This window comes from Camelina sativa, chromosome 6 (genome assembly GCF_030686135.1).
Source record: "Camelina sativa cultivar CO46 ecotype springtype chromosome 6, ASM3068613v1".
NCBI classification, from domain to species: Eukaryota; Viridiplantae; Streptophyta; class Magnoliopsida; order Brassicales; family Brassicaceae; genus Camelina; species Camelina sativa.
The window spans coordinates 19,895,276-19,918,985 of NC_141885.1; the positions used below are offsets into that span (position 1 = coordinate 19,895,276).

The window sequence follows — 23,710 nt, forward strand, 5'->3', positions numbered from 1 at the left end:
TTACCTTTACCTCTAAATTAAAGGGTTGTCCCGTCTCAACTTGTATTTTGATCCCACCCTGGCCAATTTCGTAAAAGCTGGTACAAGCATAATCCTCTCCCACAACTTTATCCCACCATAACACGATAGAATCGGTCTTGTGGATAAAGAATGAGGGTACATTTATGGGTACGTATTCGAAGAAATGGTGATTTACGATGGGGAGATCAGGGAGAGCCACATTAAAATACTTACTCCATGAGACAACCCCATCAGTCACCTTGTTTGTGAGCCACACCTCCATCTCTCTTGTTTCGTCTCCAACGCATTGACGAAACAAAGAAAGCCTATCTCCTCTGAAACATGAGATGGCTACTGTATCAATAATCACAAGTCCGGTAGTAGCACCTAGCCTCACCTCAAAGGGATGTAAAAATATTTTATATTCTATGTGGACTATGTGTCTTACGGTTTAATAATAAAGTTCAATTTTATATTTAACATTGTGGATTCTAATATTAAAGACGACACCGTGATGAATGGGTTTCAATTAATGTATTAGAGTTTGGGTGTATTGATAACCCTCTTCCCTTCTCTTAATTATATTATATAAGTAATATATATACATGTATATGTTATGTCTATGCATTATTAAAGGGTGCTATTACGAACCAGTACATTTAAGAGGTGCTATTACGAACCAGTACAATTAAGGGGTGCTGTTACGAACCAGTACAATTAAGGGGTGCTTTGACGAACCAGTACATCTCTTCAAATGTGACTGTATATACATGTATATATATATGTGTGGCTTTTGAATCATTACGACAACAGTTGAATTCTCATAACGTGAGAAACACTACCAAACACACACCAAAAAAAAGAGATTATTGATCTTCTTCGTCAAAGATCAAGTGAAGGCAATAAGGAGCAAAGAAAGAGAAAATCAATTACTGAAGACTTGGATCCATCATCAAGTATAGAAAAAGCAATGGATCAAGGTTAGTGTATCTTCTTCTCTAAGAAAGTGTTTATGGTTAAATTATATCAAATCTAGATGATTTTTGGGATGTGTAGATTTCATGAATATTGAAATCTAAATTTTAGTTTGATATCAGAGCAAACTAGATTTGTTTAATTCACGGTTAGTCAAACGTACACCATTTGTTTGATCGAGTGTTTAAGTTTTCATGTGTTCTGGTTCTCTGTTTTGCATTCATAAAGGTTCGAGTGCTTAACGTACGGAATAAATGATTTTTTTACTGTCGGTTATTGCATATGTGTGAAAAGTCACGATTAGAGTTTATTAAATATATATGCAGTATACAATTCAAGGCTTTTAGAATTTGGAATATGAGTCATCTGGGATTGTTTGAATTAATAAATAATTGTTAGATTCTTCCAATAGTGAATCGTAGTTGATGTCACACATAGTTAGATTAATTTGATTAGTCGTACGGTTGGGCATGAATGATGTTCTGCATGATTAGAATCTGGGTCACAATTGATAATTATGCGTACGGTCATTGCATCAATTATATCTTTTGATCTGTGGTAGTGTTAAATGGTAACTGATGATGGCTTTCATTATGTCGAAAGAAAACCACCATTAGCGCTACCGTAAAGTTCTGATCAATAATTATTACCTGTTAGAATTATTGTTTGATTTACTTCCGCTGCAAAACTTTATAAGTTTAGGTTTATAATCAGGGAATTGTGTTATGTAATGTTAACACAATATAAAATAATTTATACCCATTAAATAACTAAATATTTTAGTGTTTATATAACTTGTTAGTGATTAAAGTGGCCTTGTTATATTACATATAGACTGTTAAACTTTTTTTTTTTTTAAAAATTATTAATTTATCATGAATAAAGAGATGCTAAAAAAATGACATAAAAGTTTTTGATTGACCAATTATTTTGTTATCTATTTTCTTGAAGAATATGCAAAGGTGGATCACTTAATATAGTTAATAATCTGAAAAGAATTAAACATTTCAATATAGTCAATAATATGTATACCCAAAGTAACAAATTTATTTGATTAATATGTGATTTGATTAATTATAAAATTATAAATTTAGCATCGCTAAAAGTGTTTATGTTTAAATATTGCCTAAAGATTATTTAAATTCATGCATTAAATTTAAGTTAGGCCTTAAGAGTCTGTGTAAAAGTGTCAAAGCACTAATAGGGAAGCATGTTTGGAGCTTCTTCAAACTTGTATGCATCTGCTAACTTTGTCGTAAATACATGCATTAAATACAAGTTTGAAAAAGCTCCAAATATGTATGCATCTGCTAACACTGTCGTAAAGTTCAATGGGCTGAATTACGGTGACTAATCAGACCAGATCTGGTTTGCATTGGGTATTATGGTTTTGGACTCTGCAATACTAACAGATGAGGAACCTCCAACCATTACAGGAGATAGCTCCGAAACTGAAAAGTCTCGTTATGAGATTTGGGAGTGATCTAACAGGCTGAGTTTGAACTCATGAGAATGACGATGGCAGAAAGTGTTAAGCCATCTATGCCTAAAACAGAGAAAGCAAGGGAATTCATAGAGAAAATTAAGGAGTGTTCACAATCTGATTTGGCTGACAAGTCGATTGTAGGAAGTCTCATGAATGAGCTTACTACGAAAAAGTTTGACTGGTCTCAGCCAATTCATGATCATGTGACCCACATGTCTAACTTGGCAGCAGGGTTGTCAACCTTGGGAATGGAAGTTCATGGGAATTTCTTGGTCCAATTCATTATGAACTCTCTACCTTTTGAGTTTAGCCAATTTCAGGTGAATTACAACACCATTAAAGATAAATGAGACTTTAAGGAGTTAAAGACTATGTTGGTTCAAAAGGAAAGGAGAATTAAAAAAATGAAAGATCATGTTGTCAATCTTGTGGGCTATGGTAATGCTAGCAATAATAAAGGAAAACCAAGTAGGAAGAACAAGATGAAGGATAAAGCTTTCATGAAAGGCCCTGAAAGTCAAATCCAGAAGGAAAGAAAGTGTTTCTTTTGCAAGAAAATGGGACACTTCAAGAAAGACTGTCCGAAAAGAAAGGCTTGGTTCGAAAATAAAGGTACGCAACATATTTATGTTTGTTCTAAATTGAATCATGTCGAAGTGCCTAAAAATACTTGGTGGTTAGATACTGGTGCTACTACTCATGTGTCTCATATTAAACATGGATTCAGTTCGATTCAACCAATAAGAGGACCTGAACAATTCTTGTTCATGGGAAACTGAATGAAGGCACAAATTGAAGGCATTGAGACTTATACGTTGATCATGGACACTGGATGTCATATAGACCTTGAAGGGTGTCTCTATGTACCTGAGTGTGCTAGAAATCTTGTTTCCGTTAGTAGGTTGGCCAATTTAGTTTTTGTTTTTAAGATTGGACACGGTGTTTTCTCATTGTACCGAAATGATTACCTTAATGGAAGTGGTACTTTGTTTGATTCACTTTATCGTTTCAATCTTGATATAAAGTTTTTTGAATCTTTGTTTAATGTTGAAAGTCAAGGCATTAAGCGTAGTGCATCGAATGAAAGTTCAACTTTCTTGTGGCATCAAAGACTAGGTCACATTTCCAAGGAAATAATTATGAGGTTGGTAAAGATTGAAATTCTTCCTTACTTGGATTTTAGTGATCTAGATGTGTGCATAGACTGCATGAAAGGAAAGCAGACTAAACACATTACAAAGAAACCAGCCACAAGAAGTACTCAAGTTCTTGAGTTAATTCACACTGATATATGTGGTCCGTTTGATGCTCCATTTTGGAGCGGTGAAAAATACTTTATCACCTTTATTGATGATTACTCACGTTATGGTTATACTTATCTTCTGCATAAAAAATCTCAGTCTGTGAATATCCTAGAGATATTCATTAATGAGGTGGAAAGGCAATTAGATAGAAAAGTAAAAGTAGTGAGATCTGATAGAGGTGGTGAGTTTTATGGAAAATTCACAGAAAATGGACAATGTCCTGGTCCATTTGCAAAGCTACTTGAGAGTAGAGGCATTTGTGCACAGTATAGAATGCCTGGTACTCCTCAGCAGAATGGTGTAGCTGAGAGGCGAAATCGTACTTTAATGGAAATGGTTAGGAGCATGATAAGTAATAGTTCTTTACCCCTTTCGTTGTGGACATATGCATTAAAGAATGCAACGTATGTCTTAAACCGAGTTCCTAGTAAGGCAGTTCCTAATACTCCTTTTGAACTGTGGACGGGAAGGAAACCAAGCTTAAGACATTTACGTGTTTGGGGATGTCCAGCAGAAGTAAAGCCATATAATCCACATGAAAAGAAACTTGATTCGAGGACTGTCAATGGCTTCTTTATTGGCTATCCGGAAAAATCAAAGGGGTATGTATTTTACTGTCCTAAGCATAGTACAAGAATAGTTGAAACGGGAAATGCTAGGTTCATTGAAAATGGTCAAACTAGTGGGAGTGGTGAACCAAGAAAGGTGGACATTCAAGAAGTTCAGGTTGAAATTTCTTCACCTGTTGTCACACCTAAGGTTGTTGTTCTTATTGTTTCAGTACAGTCAAATGAGGCAATAGAACAACATGATGATGTACCAATCCCAATGGATGAAGGGACAATTAATGAACTTGTCGCTATTCATGAAGAAAATGGTGTACCACAAGAACCATTAAGGCGATCTGGAAGGAACCGTAGATCTGCCATTTCAAATGACTATGTGGTTTATGCTGTTGAAGGTGAATGTGACTTAAGCATTGACGAAGACCCGAACACATTCCGGAAAGCCATGGAAAGTGACAATTCTGAAAAATGGTCTATTGCCGTGAATGAAAAAAATAAAATCTATGGGTGATAATAATGTTTGGGACTTAGTAGAGTTGCCAAATGGTTTCAAAACCGTTGGTTCTAAATGGGTCGTTAAGACTAAACGCGACTCGAAAGGTAACATTGAAAGAAACAAGGCGCCAAAAGTTTCACCCAAAAAGATGGAATTGACTATAAAGAGAGCTTCTATCCAGTTTCAAAGAAGGATTCTCTTAGAATTGTTTTGGCTTTGGTGGCTCATTATGATCTGGAGCTTCACCAAATGGATGTGAAAACCGCCTTTCTTAATGGAGAGCTTGAGGAAGAAATATATATGGATCAACCTGAAGGGTTTGTGGCCACAGGAAATGAACATCTGGTGTGTAAGCTGAAAAAGTCAATATATGGACTTAAACAAGCTTCCAGACAATGGTATTTGAAGTTTAATGATACCATTACGGCATATGGGTTTGTAGAGGTTATCATTGACCGATGCATCTACATAAAGATCAGTGGGAGCAAGTTTGTAATTTTAGTCTTATATGTTGATGATATTTTGCTTGCTGCGAATGATATGGGTATGCTACATGATATAAAGAAATATCTATCTAAGAACTTTGAAATGAAAGATATGGGTGAGGAATCTTATGTGATCGGAATAGAAATAATTCGAGATAGATCACAAGAATTGCTAAGTTTGTCTCAGAAAGGATATATCAATAAGGTCTTAGAGAGACATAGAATGAGTGAATGCTCTGCTGGTATAATTCTAATTCAGAAAGGGGACAAATTCAGTAAAATGCAATGTCCAAGAAATGAATTAGAACGTAAAGAAATGGAAAAAATTCCTTATGCATCAGTGGTTGGGAGTTTGAACTATGTTCAGACATGTACTTGACCCACTACAAGGAAAAAGTGTTATAGCAACGATATTTTTGCAATGATCGTAGTCGTTAAGAATTTGTAATATTTTTTGCTATATATTTGCAATGATGAATGCACGTAACAATTTTATTACAAATTTATTGCAAAATAGCAACAAAACTGTCTGTTGCATTTTTTCATTACAAATTAGCAACATTATTGCAATATACAAAAATGTTTTGCAAATTTTGCAAGAAATATTCAACAGTTGTGAGTTATGGCTATTTTGCAAGAAAATTTTAGTAAAATATGTTGCAAGATATGTGACACATTTATTACTATATTTACAACAATTTATAACTTTTTGCAACATTTTTTCTATTAAATTATCTTAATATATATCATCTTTTTAACTCAATTATTAGTTAAAATATATATTATATCTATTATATTTCTAATGTTTTGTAAATTTATTAACGTCTGATATATGTTTTTTTATATAAAATATATGATAATGTTCATCATGACTTCCATCTTTTATTAGTTGGATCATGTTTTACATTGAAAAATAGAAGAAAATTAAATAAATAACCAAATAGAAACTTGGAAAAATACAAAAGCTAATAAAGCATGGGTAAATAAATCATCAACATATCCAACACCAAAGCTTTTCCAGTTTTCTTGTTCAGATCAAACTCTTATAATTTATCTTGTTCATCATATGACTTGTTTAAATCAAATTTGTGGGAAACGTCTAATTTATCATGTAAACATCCCTTGACTATTCACCTTTTTCAAAACATCCCTTGGTTCTTTATGTTTTCTCTTGCTTCATTTTGGTTTAGAAAAATGGATAGAAAAAACAAAAGAAATCGTTGGATTGTTTTATAGAGTAGTTTGTTTTGATACAAAACTAAAATCTAGGGAGATCCTTGTATGATATGATGGAAATATCAAAAGAAAGATCTCCATATCATAGCAATATTTGTCCTCCCCGCCACCTGTTTGCCACTTGCTTTTTTTTTTTTTTTTTCAACTCAAAATGAAAATAGTTTGGATAACTACCCAACTCCCATATGTACGTTCAATAAACAATTTTCAGCTTGTTACCTCCTTTTTTCAATAATACTTGAAAGATTTGGGTAAATCCACTATTATTCAGTATCAAATATTTTATTTTATTCTCTACTTATATATAGTTAAAATGACGTAGTTTATCAAATACAACACATTAACACTCACAGCTTCTTCTCCAAAGTAAACACACTTCTCCATTAATCCATTATATTTTTGGTATAATATTTTATTAGCTATTAGCTTTTGTTGTGAAATAGTCTAACATCTCATTAATTAACTAGATAGATGCTTTTTGTGGTAGAAACTAGTTCGATTTTGTTTTTATATCATATATCCAAAAAAAATTATTTTTGCCCCAGCGATTTTTTTTTGAGGTATAGTTCTGTGTTTCCCTTTCACATAATTAGCTTTTAGTTTGTTTAACTGTTGTTTTTGTTCTGTATGTGTAAATTTTCATTCATTTTTTTTGTCTCACAAACACTTTTTGTCATATATTATAGATTGTGAAGGCAACAAACGGTCGTGTATTTGGAGTAGGAGCTCTGCTCAGTGATCTCTCAGTCAATGGTGGAAAATAATGAGGCTCGGAGATTTATAAAGAGAATGCAGATTAAGAGAGAGGCTCAACAAGCTTGAGGGGTTAGAGAAAATGTTTGATATGTTGTTTTCCCGTCCATCCTCTACTGGTGTGAACAACTATGTTTCTTCGATGTTTTAGTTATTAGTTTTTATTCTGAACTTGGTTCTTGTTTATGGTTAGTTCTTTTTCTATCATTTTTTATTTTTTCATTTTTGGAATATATCAATATTTGATTACTTAATAAAGTTAGTTATTTCTTTCACTATTTTTTTTTATCCATAATATATATTAATAGAAGAAAGTATTAAATAAACAATTTTAATTTTAATAAATCATGTGCCAAACAAAAATATATAAAAATATTGTGACTCAAAAATATAGAAAAATATTTGTAACATTTTTTGTTTTATATTTTATGTAGCATTTATTTACGACAATATATAGTTGCATTAGAACGTCGTTATTACACCACTCATTTTCTGCATAAATATTATTGCATTAATACAACACATATAGCAATATATTACTTCGTTACAAATTTGTAATAATATTTTCTACACTTTTGATGTGGCAATAATTTGTAACAAATGAAAGTTGCAAACATATGTTACAATTATACGACAAGTTTACTGCAAAAGTAATGTTGCATTAATACGACAATTTAGCGCTCATATAGCAACAATAGAAAAAGTGTTTCAAATTTATTGCATTTTCAAAATATGGAATTATTACAACAAAATATGGAATTATTGCAACAAATTTTAGTGTAGCAATAACACTATTTTCTTGTAGTGACCAGATATCAGTTTTGCTATTGGTATGTTGGGTCGATATCAAAGTAATCCCGGAATGGACCACTGGAAGGCTGCAAAGAAGGTTCTCAGATACTTGCAAGACACCAAAGAGTTCATGCTTACATATAGGAGATCTGATGACCTCGAGGTCATTGAATATTCAGATTCAGACTATGCCGGATGCGTTGATAGTAGGAAATCGACCTTTGGATATTTGTTCTTGTTAGCTGGAGGAGCAATATCGTGGAAAAGTGGAAAGCAGTCTGTCATTGCTTCTTCCACTATGGAGGCCGAATTTGTGGCATGCTTTGAGGCCACAGTTCATTCATTGTGGATGCGGAACTTTATCTCAGAGCTTCGGATTGTCGACAACATAGAAAAGCCGCTGAGAATTTACTGTGATAATTCTGCAGCTGTCTTCTTTTCAAAGAATGACAAGTACTCAAAAGGTGCTAAACACATGGAGATAAAGTACTTGTCTGTCAAAGAAGAAGTGCGGAAACGTAGAGTGTCTTTTGAGCATATTAGGACGGATATGATGGTTGCAGATCCGCTAACTAAGGGATTACCACCCAATGTGTTCATTGGCCATGTAGAGCGTATGGGTGTTATAGATAAGACCTTGCTGTTTTGATTATAGTATGCTTATTATGTATGAGACACTATGAATTCACTTAAAGTTATGTTTGTTTTTATTAGACATGTTATCATTAAAGTATGTGTACACATTTATCGTTTATAGATAACATAACTGTTTTGAGAATTAAGGTTTTTCTCAATATGAAAGAATAATATAAAATTGGAATTGATTTGTGATACATGGAAGGGAGCATGTCATTCAATGATGTGTGACCGCCATGATTTGATCAGTTTGATTTTATTTAAGTCATTAAAGGTTAAGAGAACTTGATATTAAAGTGCGCATTAAAGTTATTAAACCATTAAGTTGACACAAATGCCAAGTGGGAGAATGTAAGAATATTTTATATTCTATGTGGCCTATGTGTCTTACGGTTTAATAATAAAGTTCAAGTTTATGTTTAACATTATGGATTCTAATATTAAAGACGACACCGTGATGAATCGGTTTCGATTAATGTATTAGAATTTGGGTGTATTGATAACCCTCTTCCCTTCTCTTAATTATATTATATAAGTAATATATATACATGTATATGTTATGTCTATGCATTATTAAAGAGTGCTATTACAAACCAGTACATTTAAGAGGTGCTATTATGAACCAGTACAATTAAGGGGTGTTGTTACGAACCACTACAATTAAGGGGTGCTATGACGAACCAGTATATCTCTTCAAATGTGACTGTATATACATGTATATATATGTGTGTGGCTGTTGAATCATTTCGGCAACGGTTGTATTCTCATAACGTGATTCAACAAATTTGACCTGGCCCAAAACAGGATTCCAAACTGCAAGGTTGACGTACCTTGGTCCTCCTTCTATGTACCCTCGGCATAGCAATAATCCATTGCAGTGAATAACAGACGTGTGATAAGAATAATAAGCAGCAAGAGAACTAAACTCGGCTGGAACTGGTAGACATAAGAGATCTAGGGTCGCCGGATTAATGATTTTAGCATTATCAAGACAAAACCTCATCAACCTTTCTTTGGAGAGACCCAAGTGCTTGTAGATGAATCTCTTGTCGTTGCAGAGAGCGTACCATTGTTTGCTGGTCCTTTTGAAACGTGTCAGGGATTCGATTGGAACCCTAGAGATGCTGTCTTCTACTAGATCAAAAGGCAGCGACGAAGAAGCCATGAAACCCTTTTTCTAGAAGGGATTGTTCGTAGCGTACAGCCACGATATATCGTCTAGGGTTTCCCACAAATTTTTATCCACATATAAGTAAAAAAAGACTATACTAAACCACTAAACCCTTAGGGTATCTTGTTTTCGACACGATATGGAAACAAATCCAAATCCTCCAAGCTTAGTAAAAATTTACAAAAAAAAAAAAAAAAAAAAAAAAACTTTTCACCGAACATCAAATATATATATTCACTTGAATTTGTTTGTCATTTACCGTGTTGACAAGCATAGTGAGGAGGAAGGTCACAAGACTTGAATTCCAAGCAACGTGCCAACAACAATACGTTGGTGATTTATTTATCCCAATCTTGATGGGTGTGGTGTGGGGAGATTTATATATCTATCCCGATCTTGATACGTTGGTGAATCGAACTGAAGGTTTTTCAGATTCTTGATATCTTTGCTATCTATTCCTTTGTTGCTTTAATGTGTATTTGATCTGCTTCAGAGAGACATTTCAAGCTACAACACGGTAGTATGATTCATAAATCATAATTAAGCATAACGAAAAGAAAAAAAAACATATGGCGTTGGTGATGGGCCAATAATGGGCTCAACAGAAACAGTAGAAACGATAGAATCGATTGCCCCAATAAGAAGAGGAAAGGCAATGCGGACAGATGATAGATATGAGGAAATTGAATTTCACAGTGTGCTAATTAATTTTGTTAAAAATGTAGTGCAGCTTTTGAAGTTGACTTAGACACCCATAAAGTTTAAGAAATTTAGCGACACTATAAAGTTAGGCTTTAAAGGGGAATCCTATCCTCCAACATCGTAAAGATTAGCTAAAAGCTTCTTCTTTTTTCCATGACCTATATAATAGATCAATTTAATTAGTCAATTTAAAAAGACGAATATACGTGTCAACTATGAACATTTTGAATGCCATCATCCACAAAGTTGATTTTTAAAAATTGAGAAAAAAGGAATAAGATAAGCTTAATGTCAAAAGATTTGTGAAAGTTTTTATTCCTTTCAAAAGTTTTGCCTTTTTGGATTTAAGATGTTTACTTATTATTAATATCACATCTCTCATCTCAACCAATCAGAATATCCAATCTAATATTTCATTTAAAAAATAAATCAAAATTAAATTAAAAACAAAACAAATTAAAAAAAATAAATTCTGTATACTTTTATTTAAGGAAAATTAAATATTAGTCTGATTTAGATTTTACAGTTAAACGAGATTATATATCGGTTTGAGTTTATAAATGAGAATTAAGATTTAGATTTTACAATTAAACGAAATTATATGTCGGTTTGGGTTTACAAATGAGATGGTTAGGGTTTAGATTTTACAATTAAAACAAAATTATATGTCGGTTTGGGTTTACAAATGAGATGATTAAGGTTTAGATTTTACAATTAGAATAAAATTATATGTCGGTTTGGGTTTATAAATAAGATGGTTAGAGTTTAAATTTTAAAATTAGAATGAAATGATATATCGGTTTGGATTTATAAAAAAACGGTTTAAATTTTTAATTTTATAATATATATACAGATTTTATTTCCTTCTATAGATGACAATTTAACTTTTGATTTTTTAGGGAAACAATATCATTATTGTTAAACAGTAAATTTACATTTCCGTTAAATATTCAAAATCTAACTCCTATAGTTTTTCGAAGTGGACTACCAATCTACCATAATCACCCTTAGTTATTGTCTTTTTATTTTTCCTAACAATTGAATTGATTAGGGTTTTACAATAATGACATAAAGCAGACGCATTACCTTTCTTTTTCCGGTCGCTTTTACTTTAATTATTTCCTTTTCACAAAACCCAAAAATCCAAAAGTCAAAATAGTCACAAGTCTCAAAAAGTCAATAACGTCTCTCTCTCACACACACTCACTCATCATGAACGTCACCACCAAACAACACTTCCATTGATTGTTCCATCCTCATAACAATCTCCACACACACTCAGTTCCGTCATCGATTCTTCAAAGTTCAAACCCTCTCTCTTTTTCTTTTTTTTTGCATTTCCTTGGAATCCACTGTTTCTATCTAGGTTTTACTCATAACTCAATCCAAAAAAATGGTGAGCAAATGGAAGAAGATGAAGCTAGCTTTGAGTTTGAATCTCTGCAATTACCTCCCAAGAACCCTCGAGGAGGAACCACCATCTTCGGCTTTGAATTCAGATACTGCTTTGCTCTCTCCTCTTAACTGGCCCATGACTCCAACACCTTCTTCTTCTCACCGTAGAAGGTTGTCCAGAAGTAGCAGCAGATCGTCAAAGGTTTGTTACATCACGACCCATATTCGCTTTAATTGTGATAAAGTTTGCTACTTTTGGTTGCTGAGGAATAAAAAGACTCGACCTTTTTTTGTGGTTCATGGGTTTGTCCTGTCTTATCTTTGATTGTTCTAAATTAATCTTAAGTGTATATATCCATATTGGGTTTGAAATCTTGGTTTTTGATTTGTTTTCTATCTTCTCTGTTCTCCAGTATTAGATAAGTTCTTGTCCTCCGTTGCTAGATATGTGAATTGGCAATGTTATGGAAAAGCTCAGATCTTTCAGCCTTATTGTAACGAAGAAGGTCATGTTGTCTATTTGGTAGTTCTAGTTTTCTTTATAGTAGAAAATAGCTTTCTTCTTCTTCTTTTAGTTTTTGTTTTTTGGGTAGTTTGTTATTTTAAATAGCACTTGGGTCTCATGTGGGTTTCTTTGTTTTCTTCTGATGAGCTTGTTGACTCACACAATCCTGTATCTTTTTGCTGTTGTTCTTAAGCAGCGGACTTGCTCTATATGCTTGACTAAGATGAAAGAAGGTTGCGGACATGCAATTTTCACAGCGGAGTGCTCGCACGCGTTTCATTTTCACTGCATTGCTTCGAATGTGTCACACGGCAACCAAGTTTGCCCTGTTTGCCGAGCAAAATGGAAGGAAATCCCTATACAGAAGCCGAGTTTGGATCTTCCTTATTATCCCTTTGACCGGTCCAATAATGATGCAGCCATTAGCCTTGTCCGCTGCTTGCCTCCTTCTCAACGAGCTATAAACCAAGCGCATTCCGAGCCAGCTATTTTCGATGATGATGAACGGTTAGAGGAGCAGATTGTTTTTGCTGCTGGCGAAACTGGTGGTTTGGAGAAGGAGAACCGTTGTTCTTTGCGGATGATGGACATGAAAATGTATCCAGAGGCCTCAGCTGTACCACAATCCAAATCTTGTGAGAACTTTGATGTATTAGTACATCTCAAAGCAGTTACTGGTAATAAGATTTCTCAATATCGTCGAGCCCCAGTTGATTTAGTTACAGTGCTTGATATCAGTGGTAGTATGGGAGGAACTAAGCTAGCGCTTCTGAAACGAGCAATGGGTTTTGTGATTCAAAACCTTGGGTCCAGTGATAGGCTCTCAGTGATTGCTTTCTCGTCAACAGCTCGACGTCTCTTCCCTTTAACCCGAATGTCTGATGCTGGAAGACAGCTAGCTCTTCAAGCTGTCAACTCATTAGTTGCAACTGGTGGGACTAATATCGTCGACGGTCTTAGGAAAGGCGCTAAGGTTATGGAAGATAGAAGAGCGAGAAATTCTGTTGCCAGCATTATCCTTTTGTCTGACGGGCAGGATACCTATACCATGAACCATCCTGATCCAAGTTACAGGTTGAAGCTACCTCAGATCCCTGTTCACTCTTTTGGGTTTGGATCAGATCATGATGCTTCAGTGATGCACTCAGTCTCTGAATTATCCGGTGGAACCTTCTCTTTCATTGAAAATGAGTCTGTGATCCAGGATGCTCTTGCGCAGTGCATTGGTGGACTTCTAAGCGTTGTAGTTCAGGAGCTGCGAGTAGAGACTGAGGGTGTGTGCCCAAATGTTCGAATTAGCTCGATAAAAACCGGGAGTTACTCTAGCCTTGTAACTGATGATGGCCACTCAGGATTGGTTGATCTTGGTGATCTTTATGCCGATGAAGAGAGGGATTTCTTGGTTTCTATCAACATCCCTGTTGAGGAAGATGGACATACACCATTGCTAAAGCTGAGATGTGTCTACATAGATTCTTTGACAAAGGAAACTACAAAGCTTGAAAGTCACGTGCTTCAGATTCGAAGACCAGAAAAGGTTAGTGAAGAAGAAGTTGTTCCCATTGAAGTTGTCAGGCAAAGAAACAGATTCTTAGCTGCAGAGGCAATAGCTCAAGCAAGAACTTTAGCAGAGCATGGAGATTTAGAGGCAGCTGTTACAGCGATTGAGAATTTTAGACTGGGTTTGGCAGAGGTGGTTGCAGCTACATCCCGTGATAGCTTTTGTGTTGCTTTGGACTCAGAGCTAAAGGAAATGCAAGATAGAATGAGGAGTAGTCATGTGTACGAGGCATCGGGAAGAGCTTATATTCTTTCTGGACTTAGCTCACACTCATGGCAAAGAGCAACAGCGAGGGGAAATTCAAGGGACGGTTTGAGCTTTGTCCAGGCTTATCAGACTCCGTCAATGGCTGAGATGCTGCGTCAGTCACAGGCCGTGTTTCTGGTTAGTCCATCACATCATAGACTCATTCAGCCCTTGCTCTCTTTTGCTTCACAACCAAAGCCAAGGTAAGAAACAAATTTTGACATCAATCCAATGCTTATGTACGAGTAGTTATGTGGAGAGCTTTAACTTGTTTTTTTCTGTAAAGGAAACAAGCAAAAGGGGTCATAATGTATCATAGATATGATGAATAGTGGGTTTATAGTCTGGGAATATCTTTTGTAGTAAAACTTCATTGCCTATATATACTCGAAACTCACAAAGTGCACATACATGTAACTACTACACAAATACATTAACACATTATACAACAAGAACCCAACACAAAAGGAGACAGAAGAGAAGACACTACTTTCCAGCTAATGTTCTTGGCAAAATGAAAGAAAAAATAAAAATTTCTAGCAAAATAAATCTCCTGAAGGAATTGTCCAGATGGAAGAGTGCATCTGTCTCTTCATGAATCATGATCTACCCTTCTTCATCCTTGCATCTCTCTGGTTTCTGAAGTGGCTAAGAAGTTGTTGTGCCTGCAAAGAACATAATATTTTTCAGATATCTCGATCACTGAGAAACCGAACTTGCTGACTTTTTGTGTAACCTCAGAAGATGGAAATAGTATTCACCTTTTCTTTTGCTCTCTGTGTACCAGACTGAGACAAGGCAACAAGTGGAGGTATGGCGCCTTCTTGCAAGACCAAAGTGCAAAACTTGGGACTGTTCAGACACAGCTGAAGCAGCACAGAAGCTGCATTCTCTTTCCCTCTCTGAGATCCCGAGTCAACGGTCTCAACAAGCAATGGAATCCCACCTTCCCTCACAATTGCTTGACGCCCTTCTCCAACTGCAGAAAGATTTGCAAGAAGAGCAACTGCTTTATCAACCATCTCTAAATCTGGGTCTAACAGCTCCACAAGATACTTCACCGCCTTAGCTTGCACGATACGAGCCTTGTTTTCATGAGTTATCGATAGATTGAACAAAGCAGAGGCGGCATCTTTCTTTCCTCTAAATGTTCCTTTCCCAAGAAGATTCACCAGAGCCTGTATGGCTGCGTTAGACTGGCCTATTCGTTCCCTGTTGACGGGCAGAACAGACAAACTGAACAACGTTGCTGCTGAATTCTCTTTGGCTCTGTCATTTCCTGTGTTCAAAACATGAACAAGCGGTTCTAAAGCCTTCGCTTCCACAATTGTGGCTTTGTTTAGTTCACTAATCGAAAGATTCAGAAGAGCTGTGACTGCGTGTTCTTGAGTTAGCTTTTCATCCGAGTATAAAAGTGACAGCAGTGGAGTGATAGCACCGTAACGCCCTATGTGAACACGATTTTCAATGCTGCTAATGGTGAGATGACGTATTTCAGCTGCAGCAGCCGTCTTCGCTTTGTTAGATCCGCTTTTAAGATCTTCTACCAATTTCATGGTATGTGAAGTCGTCATTGTTCCTGAATCATCTAAATCTTGTACAGAACACTCATGATTGACATTGCTTGAACTTTCAGAGTTTTTCTTGGGAGACATCTCACTGGAGCTTTGGTGATTACCTAGTATACTTTCAATCTCATGAGTCACCGAAGGCACATAATCAACAGACGAGACAACACTGCAAACTGATTCACTCCTGCTATGAGTGTAAGACTGCCCTGGAGACAAAATTTCGAATATCTCAAGATCCTTGCTTTGAGATTCCCCGCATAAACTGGTAGGCACGTTGATCTTTAGTTTCTCAAACCCATTACCAGTTTCATGAGATGATCTTGAAGTAAAACTGCTGCTCCGTAAAGAAAAACGAAAACTCTCGGTGCGGTTGAAGTCTTGAGAACCCATGTTATTAGCCATGGATGAGGCATCGCCACCATCATAACGATGACCAGAGTTAGCAGTAAGGTTGATCCTGTTTGCCTCCAACCAACTCGTTATCATAGCCTTAACCGTGTAATTGGGAATGAGTTCTTGATGAGTCAGCACCTGCCGTGTCCTGGGACAAACAGCTAACCCGTTATCAAGCCATTTCTTAATGGATGTTCTGTCAAATGTCTGTCCTGAAGCTACTATTACCGGATCCAGCATGAGTTCCGTTGACAAAGGACATCTGAAATATGGAGGTATCGAGATACCTTTAGCCACTTCAAGAAACTCAGTTTTGAGCATGTGTTCACGGATGCACAAGACTAGTTCTATCAACTGTTCGATTTGTTCCACATTTTCTTTAGACTTGCTGGCCTGAGATCTTATCCTTTCCTTTTCCACAGCAATGCTTTCCTTTAAGAGATCCTGGTTTGATATCAATCCCAACATTTGAATGATGCTTTCCAGATGATGGTTATCTAAAGAGGTAATATCGTCTTTCTGATTCTGTAAAGCGTTCTCCATGAGTTCGGTTAATGTCCCCTCTTGCTTAAAACTCTCAATCTCCTGCACGCAGCGCTGAATACGTTCCAAGAGATCAATACTAGTGGCTGCAAATCAAGACACAAAGAGCAAGAAAATGAAATATATTACATAGTTTACCTCAACAACTTGTACGCTTGACGTTTCCGGACTTGACTGTGATAACTGAAGAAGAATGCGACTAATCTCGAGAGAACAAGTCTGGACCTTTCCCAACAAAACCTCGCATTGAAACACCTACACAACAACAACAACAAGGCACTGAATTATTCTTCTGAAAGATGCAGAGAAACTGAAAAAAGGAGACTATTAAATGCATCAACTTACACCAAAGAGCTTGCTCAACTTAGGTGACCAGTCCTCTAATAACTCCCGAGCTTGGTTAACAACGGAATCTAAGTCTTCACATCCTTTATTTAAGCAGCCATCAGAAGGTATTTTGCAATCAACAACTCCATCGAGCAACGGTTTCAAGAGCTTCAACAAAAGAACCATGTTTCCAATACATGTTTGGATAGGATTAAATCTAATGGTCTGGCAAGCGACCAGATGAAGATACCGAGATATGCTGTTAAGAAGACATCGAACAGGCACTGGATCCATTCAACTATCAAAACTGGAAAGAAAAAAAACAGCAAAACACACACATCAACATTATAATCTTCACAATAAACCTGATAATAACTTTGAACAAGTGTCGGTCAAATAAAAAAATTCTGAACACATTAAAAAGCATTTGACTGTTGACACATATTGTCTGAAAGACAAGACTTGACTTTTGACTAGATTCAGTCATCTCTTATGGAAAAAACAGAGACTTGAACACATTCTTAACAGATGTTTCTGCTTTCTAATAAGTTTCTCTGTTGCCTTTATTTTAAAGGAACTATTCTTACTCAGTTCAGTTTCTAAAAAAGTGTGGGGGAAAACAACAGAGAAAATATATACTTATTCCTCCTTTTGAATCTAATAAATAAACCTATCAAATCAATTCGAATAGACGAATACCCTAGAAAGAATCTCAACAAACAAAGACAATTCAACCAGAACCCAGAAGAAAAGGATACTCAGCAAAAAAAAAAAACCCTAACTTTATTACATAATAACCGAAGAAATAAATGTAAGTAGGTGGAAGATGATACCCGAGAAAGAAGATTCAACTGATTTCTTGAAAGCTAGAAGAAGAAAGGAATCGAGGGTTTCAAGAGAAGAAGGCGATCGATCATTCGAGCTTCTTCCAAAGTGACGACGAGTTTCCTAATTTATCTAAAGATTGGTTCTTTGCTTACACAAAGAGAGAAGAGAGAGAGAGAAGAGAAGAGAGTGATGATGATGCAGGCAACAAAAAAAAAGAAAAAAAAAAAAAAAAGGGAAATAGTAAGTTTTAAGTAATGGCGGGGGGCCCCAAGTTGGGTTTTTTTTTGCAGGTACATATCTCTCTCTTACTGTTTTTGTTTTTTTCGAGAGTTGGTAAATCTTAAAGCTGTCTTTATTATTATTTTTATATGTTATTTTACTCAAAGAAGGTTATACTATTACAACAAATGTTACATTGTTGCTTTGACAAAAGATTAGTTAAGGTTTGAAATTGTGAATTTTTATTTAACTTTTTAAGATTAGGAATAATAATGTCAAAGGAGAAGAAGATGCATTGGTCCTTGGAGGGTGAGAAAGGTATACAATGATTAACTTTGTTATGTTCTTGTTTTTGGGTTAATATATGGCTTTCTTTCTATACATGATCAATATTTTTCAGGTTTGTTTTTTTGTCAACATACATACATATATCAGAAGTTTTTTAGATTATTATGATTTTCTTTTTCTATTCACTTTTTTTCTACACCAAACAGAAAAATAGTCAAAAGATATGTTGGGCCGTGTGAAACAAATTGATGGGTTAGGCCCGTTATTGTTTTGTAACGTTGAATCTGTTTAGTGTCCTTCATAACAACGAATTCTTGTTTCTTGTCTTGTCTTGTCTCAGTTTCGAAAGAAGATTTGTAATTAGTAGTGTAATTATTGTTCTTGGGTTACTTGTTGCTCGAATATAGAATCTGATTAAATCGGTAATGATTCGACTAGTCGGTCCAAGAATAAAAGTTAAGACAAGGCATAACGAATAGCAAAAAAAAAAAGGAAGAAGCTAATTATAGAATTTAAAGTCCCAGACAAGAAGCGCCAACCATTTTAACCTCTCACAAATAGCAAGCAATTTTTAACCAACCAAGTTAAAGTTTAATAACCAAAACGAAACATGACGGCCATAAAAAAAAAAAAAAATTGTTTGTTTTTTTTCTCTCTTGATTGAGAGAAAAACAAAATATAGTAACGAAAACAAAAACTTTTCTTTGCAACTGATCTTCCACACTTTTGATTCTCTGTTTCGCTTCGGCGGAATCAGAGAATCGCTTCAAGTTACACATTCGAGGCAACTACGTTTTGTGATCTTGAATATATATTCGTTTACAGGGAAGAAGCATTGCAAGTGGTAAAGTATTTCCTGATGAATTTTGTAGTATTATTTTCAATCATTTGATATAAATAAATAAAAACTAAGTAAAAAAAAAAAAAGAAGGTATTTGTAGAGAAATGGGAGTGTCTCAAACCGACGGAAGAATGGAGGGTTGGCTTTACACCATCCGACATAACCGTTTTGGCCTTCAATTTTCCCGTAAACGCTATTTCTTGCTAGTCGACAACACCCTTACAAGCTTTAAATCTGTTCCATCTGATCACAATGAGGTTTGTATTTTTTTTTTTTGAAGTTTTTAAATATATTTTCATTCGTTTTGTGGGATATACATTTTGATCATATCTAATGGATTGCGCAAAGATGTAACGTCTACATGAATTAGTAAACGAAGGAGTCATTCGATGAAGGGAAAACCAGAAACTTTATGTTCTTATGGTTTTGTTTCTGTGTAGGAACCTGACAGAAGAGCATCTTTAGATTGTTGTATTCGCGTCACCGACAATGGAAGAGAGAGTTTCCATAGGAAGGTACTAAAATTTAGATACTAATATGAGTCTACAATTTCTGTATTTTGCAGAAGTTTTATTAGTATTTTCCTAATGTTGTTGTTTCAGATCCTTTTCATATTCACGCTTTACAACACTTCGAACCACTTGGATCAACTAAAGGTTTGTTTGACAAGTTTTGTCTATTACATCATCTTTAGCTTCTGTTTTCTCTTAATAATCCAGTTAGGTTTTCTTGTGACTTTGAACAGTTGGGAGCAAGTAGTCCTGAAGAAGCAGCCAAATGGATCAGATCATTACAAGATGCTTCACAAAAGGTCTTAAAAAGCTCCCTTCTATCTATAAATATGTAAGATATGAGAGACGACTCTTATATATACATTGAATGTTATGTTTTTAGGGGTTTCCGATTCCGGATTACGAATTTGTATCCCATGCTGAGAAGGGACTTGTGAAGCTCGATGTATCAAAAAGGACACGCCGCAAAAACTCTGTAGACTGGACAAACTACTCATCGACGAATTACTCGTCATCATCATTGAATGTCGAAACGGTAGCATCTGATGTCATTGCACCTTCTCCATGGAAAATCTTCGGATGCCAAAACGGTAAGAAAATACCATCTTTCTTGCGATTCAAGAAACTTACCAAGCTTTTTTTAAATTTCAGGTTTACGCCTTTTCAAAGAAGCTAAAGACTGGGATTCCCGTGGAAGGGTAATGTCTATTTGTTTATATATGTGATCAATATATAATTGGTTTCAATACATATTCTCTTTTTCCGAAACCTCTTGCAGCATTGGGAAGATCACGCCGCAATAATGGCGGTTGGGGTCATTGAAGGTACTTCAGAGGATATTTTTAACACGTTAATGTCTCTCGGTCCGTTAAGATCAGAGTAAGCTCTATTCCTTTTTGAGAACTTGTCCTATTAGATAGAGTCTGATCACTTACTGCTTTTCCATGTCGGCCACTATAGACGCTTTAACTGGCTAGATTCATATGGTTTTCGTCTTAGGGTTTACATGGTTAATTTATGATAAATATATTGACAGATTGAAAGTTTACATGGATTTCTTGCAGATGGGACTTCTGTTTCTACAAAGGCAGTGTGGTGGAGCATCTTGATGGACACACAGATATAATCAATATGCAGTTATATAGTGATTGGCTGCCATGGGGCATGAATCGAAGAGACTTATTGCTGCGACGCTACTGGCGAAGAGAAGAAGATGGAACATATGGTATGATATAATTCTTGAGTTTTATTGATTTGAACTTTCGGGTCTATAACCTACTTCACTTTGAATATCACAGTGATACTTTGCCACTCTGTCTATCACAAGAAGTGCCCACCAAAGAGGGGATACGTTCGTGCTTGTGTCAAAAGTAATTTTTCTTATACTTCAAATCCTAATTTGATTTTTTCATTAGAATGGCTTATCAAAGTTAGAAGGGTCTAATTGAATCTAAGGGACATTAAAATGTAGGTGGTGGTTACGTGGTGACTCCAGTGAACAAAGGGAAACATTCACTAGTGAAGCATATGGTAGCCATTGACTGGAGAAGCTGGAACTTATACATGAGGCCATCTTCTGCAAGATCCATAACCATCCGTGTGGTTGAGAGGGTTGCAGCGTTACGGGAAATGTTTAAAGCGAGACAAGGACACAGCTTCTCTGAGTTCGTGTCAGGAGAGTTCATGGTAACCAAACCCTGCTTGTCCAAGCTCAACACTAAACCCCTTAAAACAGAGGCCAAAGACGTTTATCAAGAGAGTATGAAGGCTGATGATATGGATAAACCTTCTTCAGCACGCAATAGTTTGATGGACTTAAATGATGCTTCTGATGAGTTTTTCGACGTTCCTGAGCCCAACGAGTCCACAGAGTTTGATAGTTTTATTGATACCTCTCCTTACTCTCAAGGACATCAGGTAATGTTCTGCTTAACCCCTTTTGCTTGTAGTCTGTAGATCAAACTAATTTCAAAGTTGTGTGTGTGTGTGTGTTATAGCTCAAGATACCAACACCATCTGGTATTGTCAAGAAACTTCAGGATCTAGCCATTAATAAGAAAGGCTATATGGACTTACAAGAGGTCGGTTTGGAAGAAAGTAACACATTCTTCTATGGAGCCACACTTCACAAAGACTCAAGTCTCACTCTGCCTTGTAGTTGGTCTACTGCGGACGCATCCACATTCTTGATTCGCGGGGACAGTTATCTAGAAGATCGTCAAAAGGTAATCCATTTTCTAGCTATATAAATGTGTTTGCGCTTCTTGTTGAATCTAAAATGCTTAGTCAACATGTATGATGATGATGTTGGTACTTATCAAACGATAGGTTAAGGCCAATGGCACATTGATGCAAATGATTGGAGCAGACTGGATAAGTTCGGATAAGCGTGAAGATGATCTTGGTGGACGTCTAGGTGGTCTAGTTCAGGAATATGCAGCAAAAGGCAGTCCAGAGTTTTTCTTCGTTGTAAACATACAGGTGAATATAAGAGTTTCTATGCTAGAGAATCATTGATTTTATAAAAGCCTAAGAGACTTTAACTAATATCAAATGTATAAATCAGGTGCCTGGTTCGGCAATGTACAGTCTAGCATTGTACTATATGCTGAAAACTCCATTGGAAGAGCATCCTTTGTTACAGAGTTTTGTGAATGGTGACGATGCTTATCGCAACTCGCGCTTTAAACTAATCCCTCATATCTCAAAAGGTTCATGGATTGTGAAACAAAGTGTTGGAAAGAAAGCTTGCCTGGTTGGTCAGGCACTTGAAGTTCGTTACACCCGCGGCAAGAACTACTTAGAGGTAAAAACGTGAATCAAAATCAAATTATATGTACTAATCCGGTTACAAAACCATTAATGTTTTTGAGCTTTGTGTTTCTTCGGATCAGCTTGATGTTGATGTTGGATCTTCAACTGTTGCAAGAGGTGTAACCAATCTTGTTCTTGGATATCTCAACAACTTGGTTATAGAAATGGCGTTTTTGATACAGGTAACCAAAACAGAACAATGTTTTCTAAGTTTTTCGAAGTATAATAAGATGTTTGTTCTGTTTAATGATCACATAATGATCGTTTTCAACACGAATCATGCAGGCAAATACAGCAGAGGAACTACCAGAACTGTTAATAGGAACATGCCGACTCAACTATCTTGATGTCTCAAAGTCTGTAAAAGAAAGATGAGACATCCCTAAGAACAAAAAATATGGGCAGGAGCAGAGGATGTTTTCGATTTTTGTTTCTTTGAGAAAGCTGTGTTTCTTTTACCTATTCATGTCAACTCGTATAGAAAGGATCAGTAGTTTGATTTCCTGCGGTGTCTGATCCAACGTTGAATAAATAAACTTGTTGATAAGATTGAAACCTCCACAAGAGCGCTTCGTTTCAGTATTTTGCAGAAATAAAAAACAGAGGACGAAGTTACTTGCGCAACAGGCAACAGCTCTTCCTTTGATTGATCTTTAAACCCTACTACATTGTAATAGGTTCGTTTTATACAAAATACAATAACGTAGCTTAGACGTAAGTGGTCCGATCGAAGTGTACGATTCTTTTTTCTTTCTCAATTTGACAAGAGTGTAATAAGAAAAAAAAAATATATATATATATATATATATATATATATATATATATATAATGTTTAAATTGATATTGGAAGTCTGGGACTACATACCCATATTATTATTAGAGTGAGTGACTGTGATTAATGAATAAGAAACTGTGGGGTTGAATAGCGTTGCGTGCCTCCGAAAGCAAAGGAGGTCTCTTTCAATGGGATACAGGTTTCTCCGGTTCATTTGTCGGCACCGACACATCTCTAAACTATTCCTCTGTTTTGTTTTCCTAGTTTATTATTTTTTCTTCCTCTGCTTT

General features: G+C 35.7%; 3 protein-coding genes, 1 long non-coding RNA gene and 2 pseudogenes across 8 annotated transcripts; 4 read left to right on the top strand and 2 right to left on the bottom strand.

The window, feature by feature from the left end:
- The first annotated feature begins 803 nt into the window (after positions 1-803).
- Positions 804-7,576, top strand: LOC147942835 (uncharacterized). The gene is made up of 2 exons (XR_015559400.1): positions 804-980; positions 7,235-7,576. It is a non-coding gene; the product is annotated as an uncharacterized LOC147942835 (long non-coding RNA).
- Positions 7,577-8,133: 557 nt separating this feature from the next.
- LOC147942836 (secreted RxLR effector protein 161 pseudogene) lies at positions 8,134-8,742 on the top strand (annotated as a pseudogene).
- Positions 8,743-9,399: 657 nt separating this feature from the next.
- Positions 9,400-9,894, bottom strand: LOC147942837 (putative F-box protein At1g77650 pseudogene; annotated as a pseudogene).
- A 1,810-nt stretch (positions 9,895-11,704) lies between these two features.
- Positions 11,705-14,715, top strand: LOC104791751 (E3 ubiquitin-protein ligase WAV3-like). 2 transcript variants are annotated; one of them, XM_087453401.1, is made up of 2 exons: positions 11,705-12,199; positions 12,699-14,715. In XM_087453401.1, the coding sequence occupies exons 1-2, from the start codon at positions 11,996-11,998 to the stop codon at positions 14,514-14,516; spliced, it is 2,022 nt and encodes a 673-aa protein (XP_087309527.1). In that variant the 5' UTR covers positions 11,705-11,995; the 3' UTR covers positions 14,517-14,715. The 2 variants fall into 2 exon arrangements, with proteins under 2 accessions (XP_087309527.1, XP_087309526.1); XM_087453400.1 differs by having other exon boundaries at positions 11,827-12,199; positions 12,696-14,715.
- Positions 14,665-18,287, bottom strand: LOC104791750 (U-box domain-containing protein 3-like). The gene is made up of 5 exons (XM_010517715.3): positions 17,977-18,287; positions 17,162-17,450; positions 16,955-17,071; positions 15,071-16,870; positions 14,665-14,974 (listed from the first exon to the last, which is right to left on the bottom strand). Exons 2-5 carry the CDS (start codon positions 17,435-17,437, stop codon positions 14,909-14,911), a joined length of 2,259 nt encoding a protein of 752 aa, XP_010516017.2. The 5' UTR covers positions 17,438-17,450; positions 17,977-18,287; the 3' UTR covers positions 14,665-14,908.
- Positions 18,288-19,078: 791 nt separating this feature from the next.
- Positions 19,079-23,194, top strand: LOC104791752 (protein ENHANCED DISEASE RESISTANCE 2-like). Of its 4 annotated transcripts, none has more exons than XM_087453402.1 (16): positions 19,079-19,322; positions 19,410-19,576; positions 19,760-19,834; positions 19,922-19,975; positions 20,065-20,130; positions 20,214-20,366; positions 20,483-20,529; positions 20,610-20,710; positions 20,896-21,056; positions 21,130-21,201; positions 21,303-21,748; positions 21,829-22,056; positions 22,160-22,312; positions 22,398-22,637; positions 22,726-22,827; positions 22,931-23,194. In XM_087453402.1, exons 8-16 carry the CDS (start codon positions 20,634-20,636, stop codon positions 23,018-23,020), a joined length of 1,569 nt encoding a protein of 522 aa, XP_087309528.1. In that variant the 5' UTR covers positions 19,079-19,322; positions 19,410-19,576; positions 19,760-19,834; positions 19,922-19,975; positions 20,065-20,130; positions 20,214-20,366; positions 20,483-20,529; positions 20,610-20,633; the 3' UTR covers positions 23,021-23,194. The 4 variants fall into 4 exon arrangements, with proteins under 4 accessions (XP_087309528.1, XP_010516021.1, XP_087309529.1 ...); XM_010517719.2 differs by having other exon boundaries at positions 19,091-19,322; positions 19,407-19,576; positions 20,214-20,421; XM_087453403.1 differs by having other exon boundaries at positions 19,091-19,322; positions 19,407-19,576.
- The last annotated feature ends 516 nt before the right edge of the window (positions 23,195-23,710 follow it).

Excerpts from the sequence above, each read along its gene's own strand:
- LOC104791751 (XM_087453400.1), top strand. The coding sequence starts at position 11,996 with ATGGTGAGCAAATGGAAGAAGATGAAGCTAGCTTTGAGTTTGAATCTC. Across the intron at positions 12,200-12,695 it reads GTAGCAGCAGATCGTCAAAG|CAGCGGACTTGCTCTATATG; the intron begins GTTTGTTACATC and ends GTTGTTCTTAAG.
- LOC104791750 (XM_010517715.3), bottom strand. The coding sequence starts at position 17,437 with ATGGATCCAGTGCCTGTTCGATGTCTTCTTAACAGCATATCTCGGTAT. Across the intron at positions 17,072-17,161 it reads AGTTGAGCAAGCTCTTTGGT|GTGTTTCAATGCGAGGTTTT; the intron begins GTAAGTTGATGC and ends GTTGTTGTGTAG. Across the intron at positions 14,975-15,070 it reads CACAGAGAGCAAAAGAAAAG|GCACAACAACTTCTTAGCCA; the intron begins GTGAATACTATT and ends TGTTCTTTGCAG.
- LOC104791752 (XM_010517719.2), top strand. The coding sequence starts at position 19,424 with ATGGGAGTGTCTCAAACCGACGGAAGAATGGAGGGTTGGCTTTACACC. Across the intron at positions 21,057-21,129 it reads AGAAGAAGATGGAACATATG|TGATACTTTGCCACTCTGTC; the intron begins GTATGATATAAT and ends TGAATATCACAG. Across the intron at positions 22,057-22,159 it reads ATCTAGAAGATCGTCAAAAG|GTTAAGGCCAATGGCACATT; the intron begins GTAATCCATTTT and ends ATCAAACGATAG.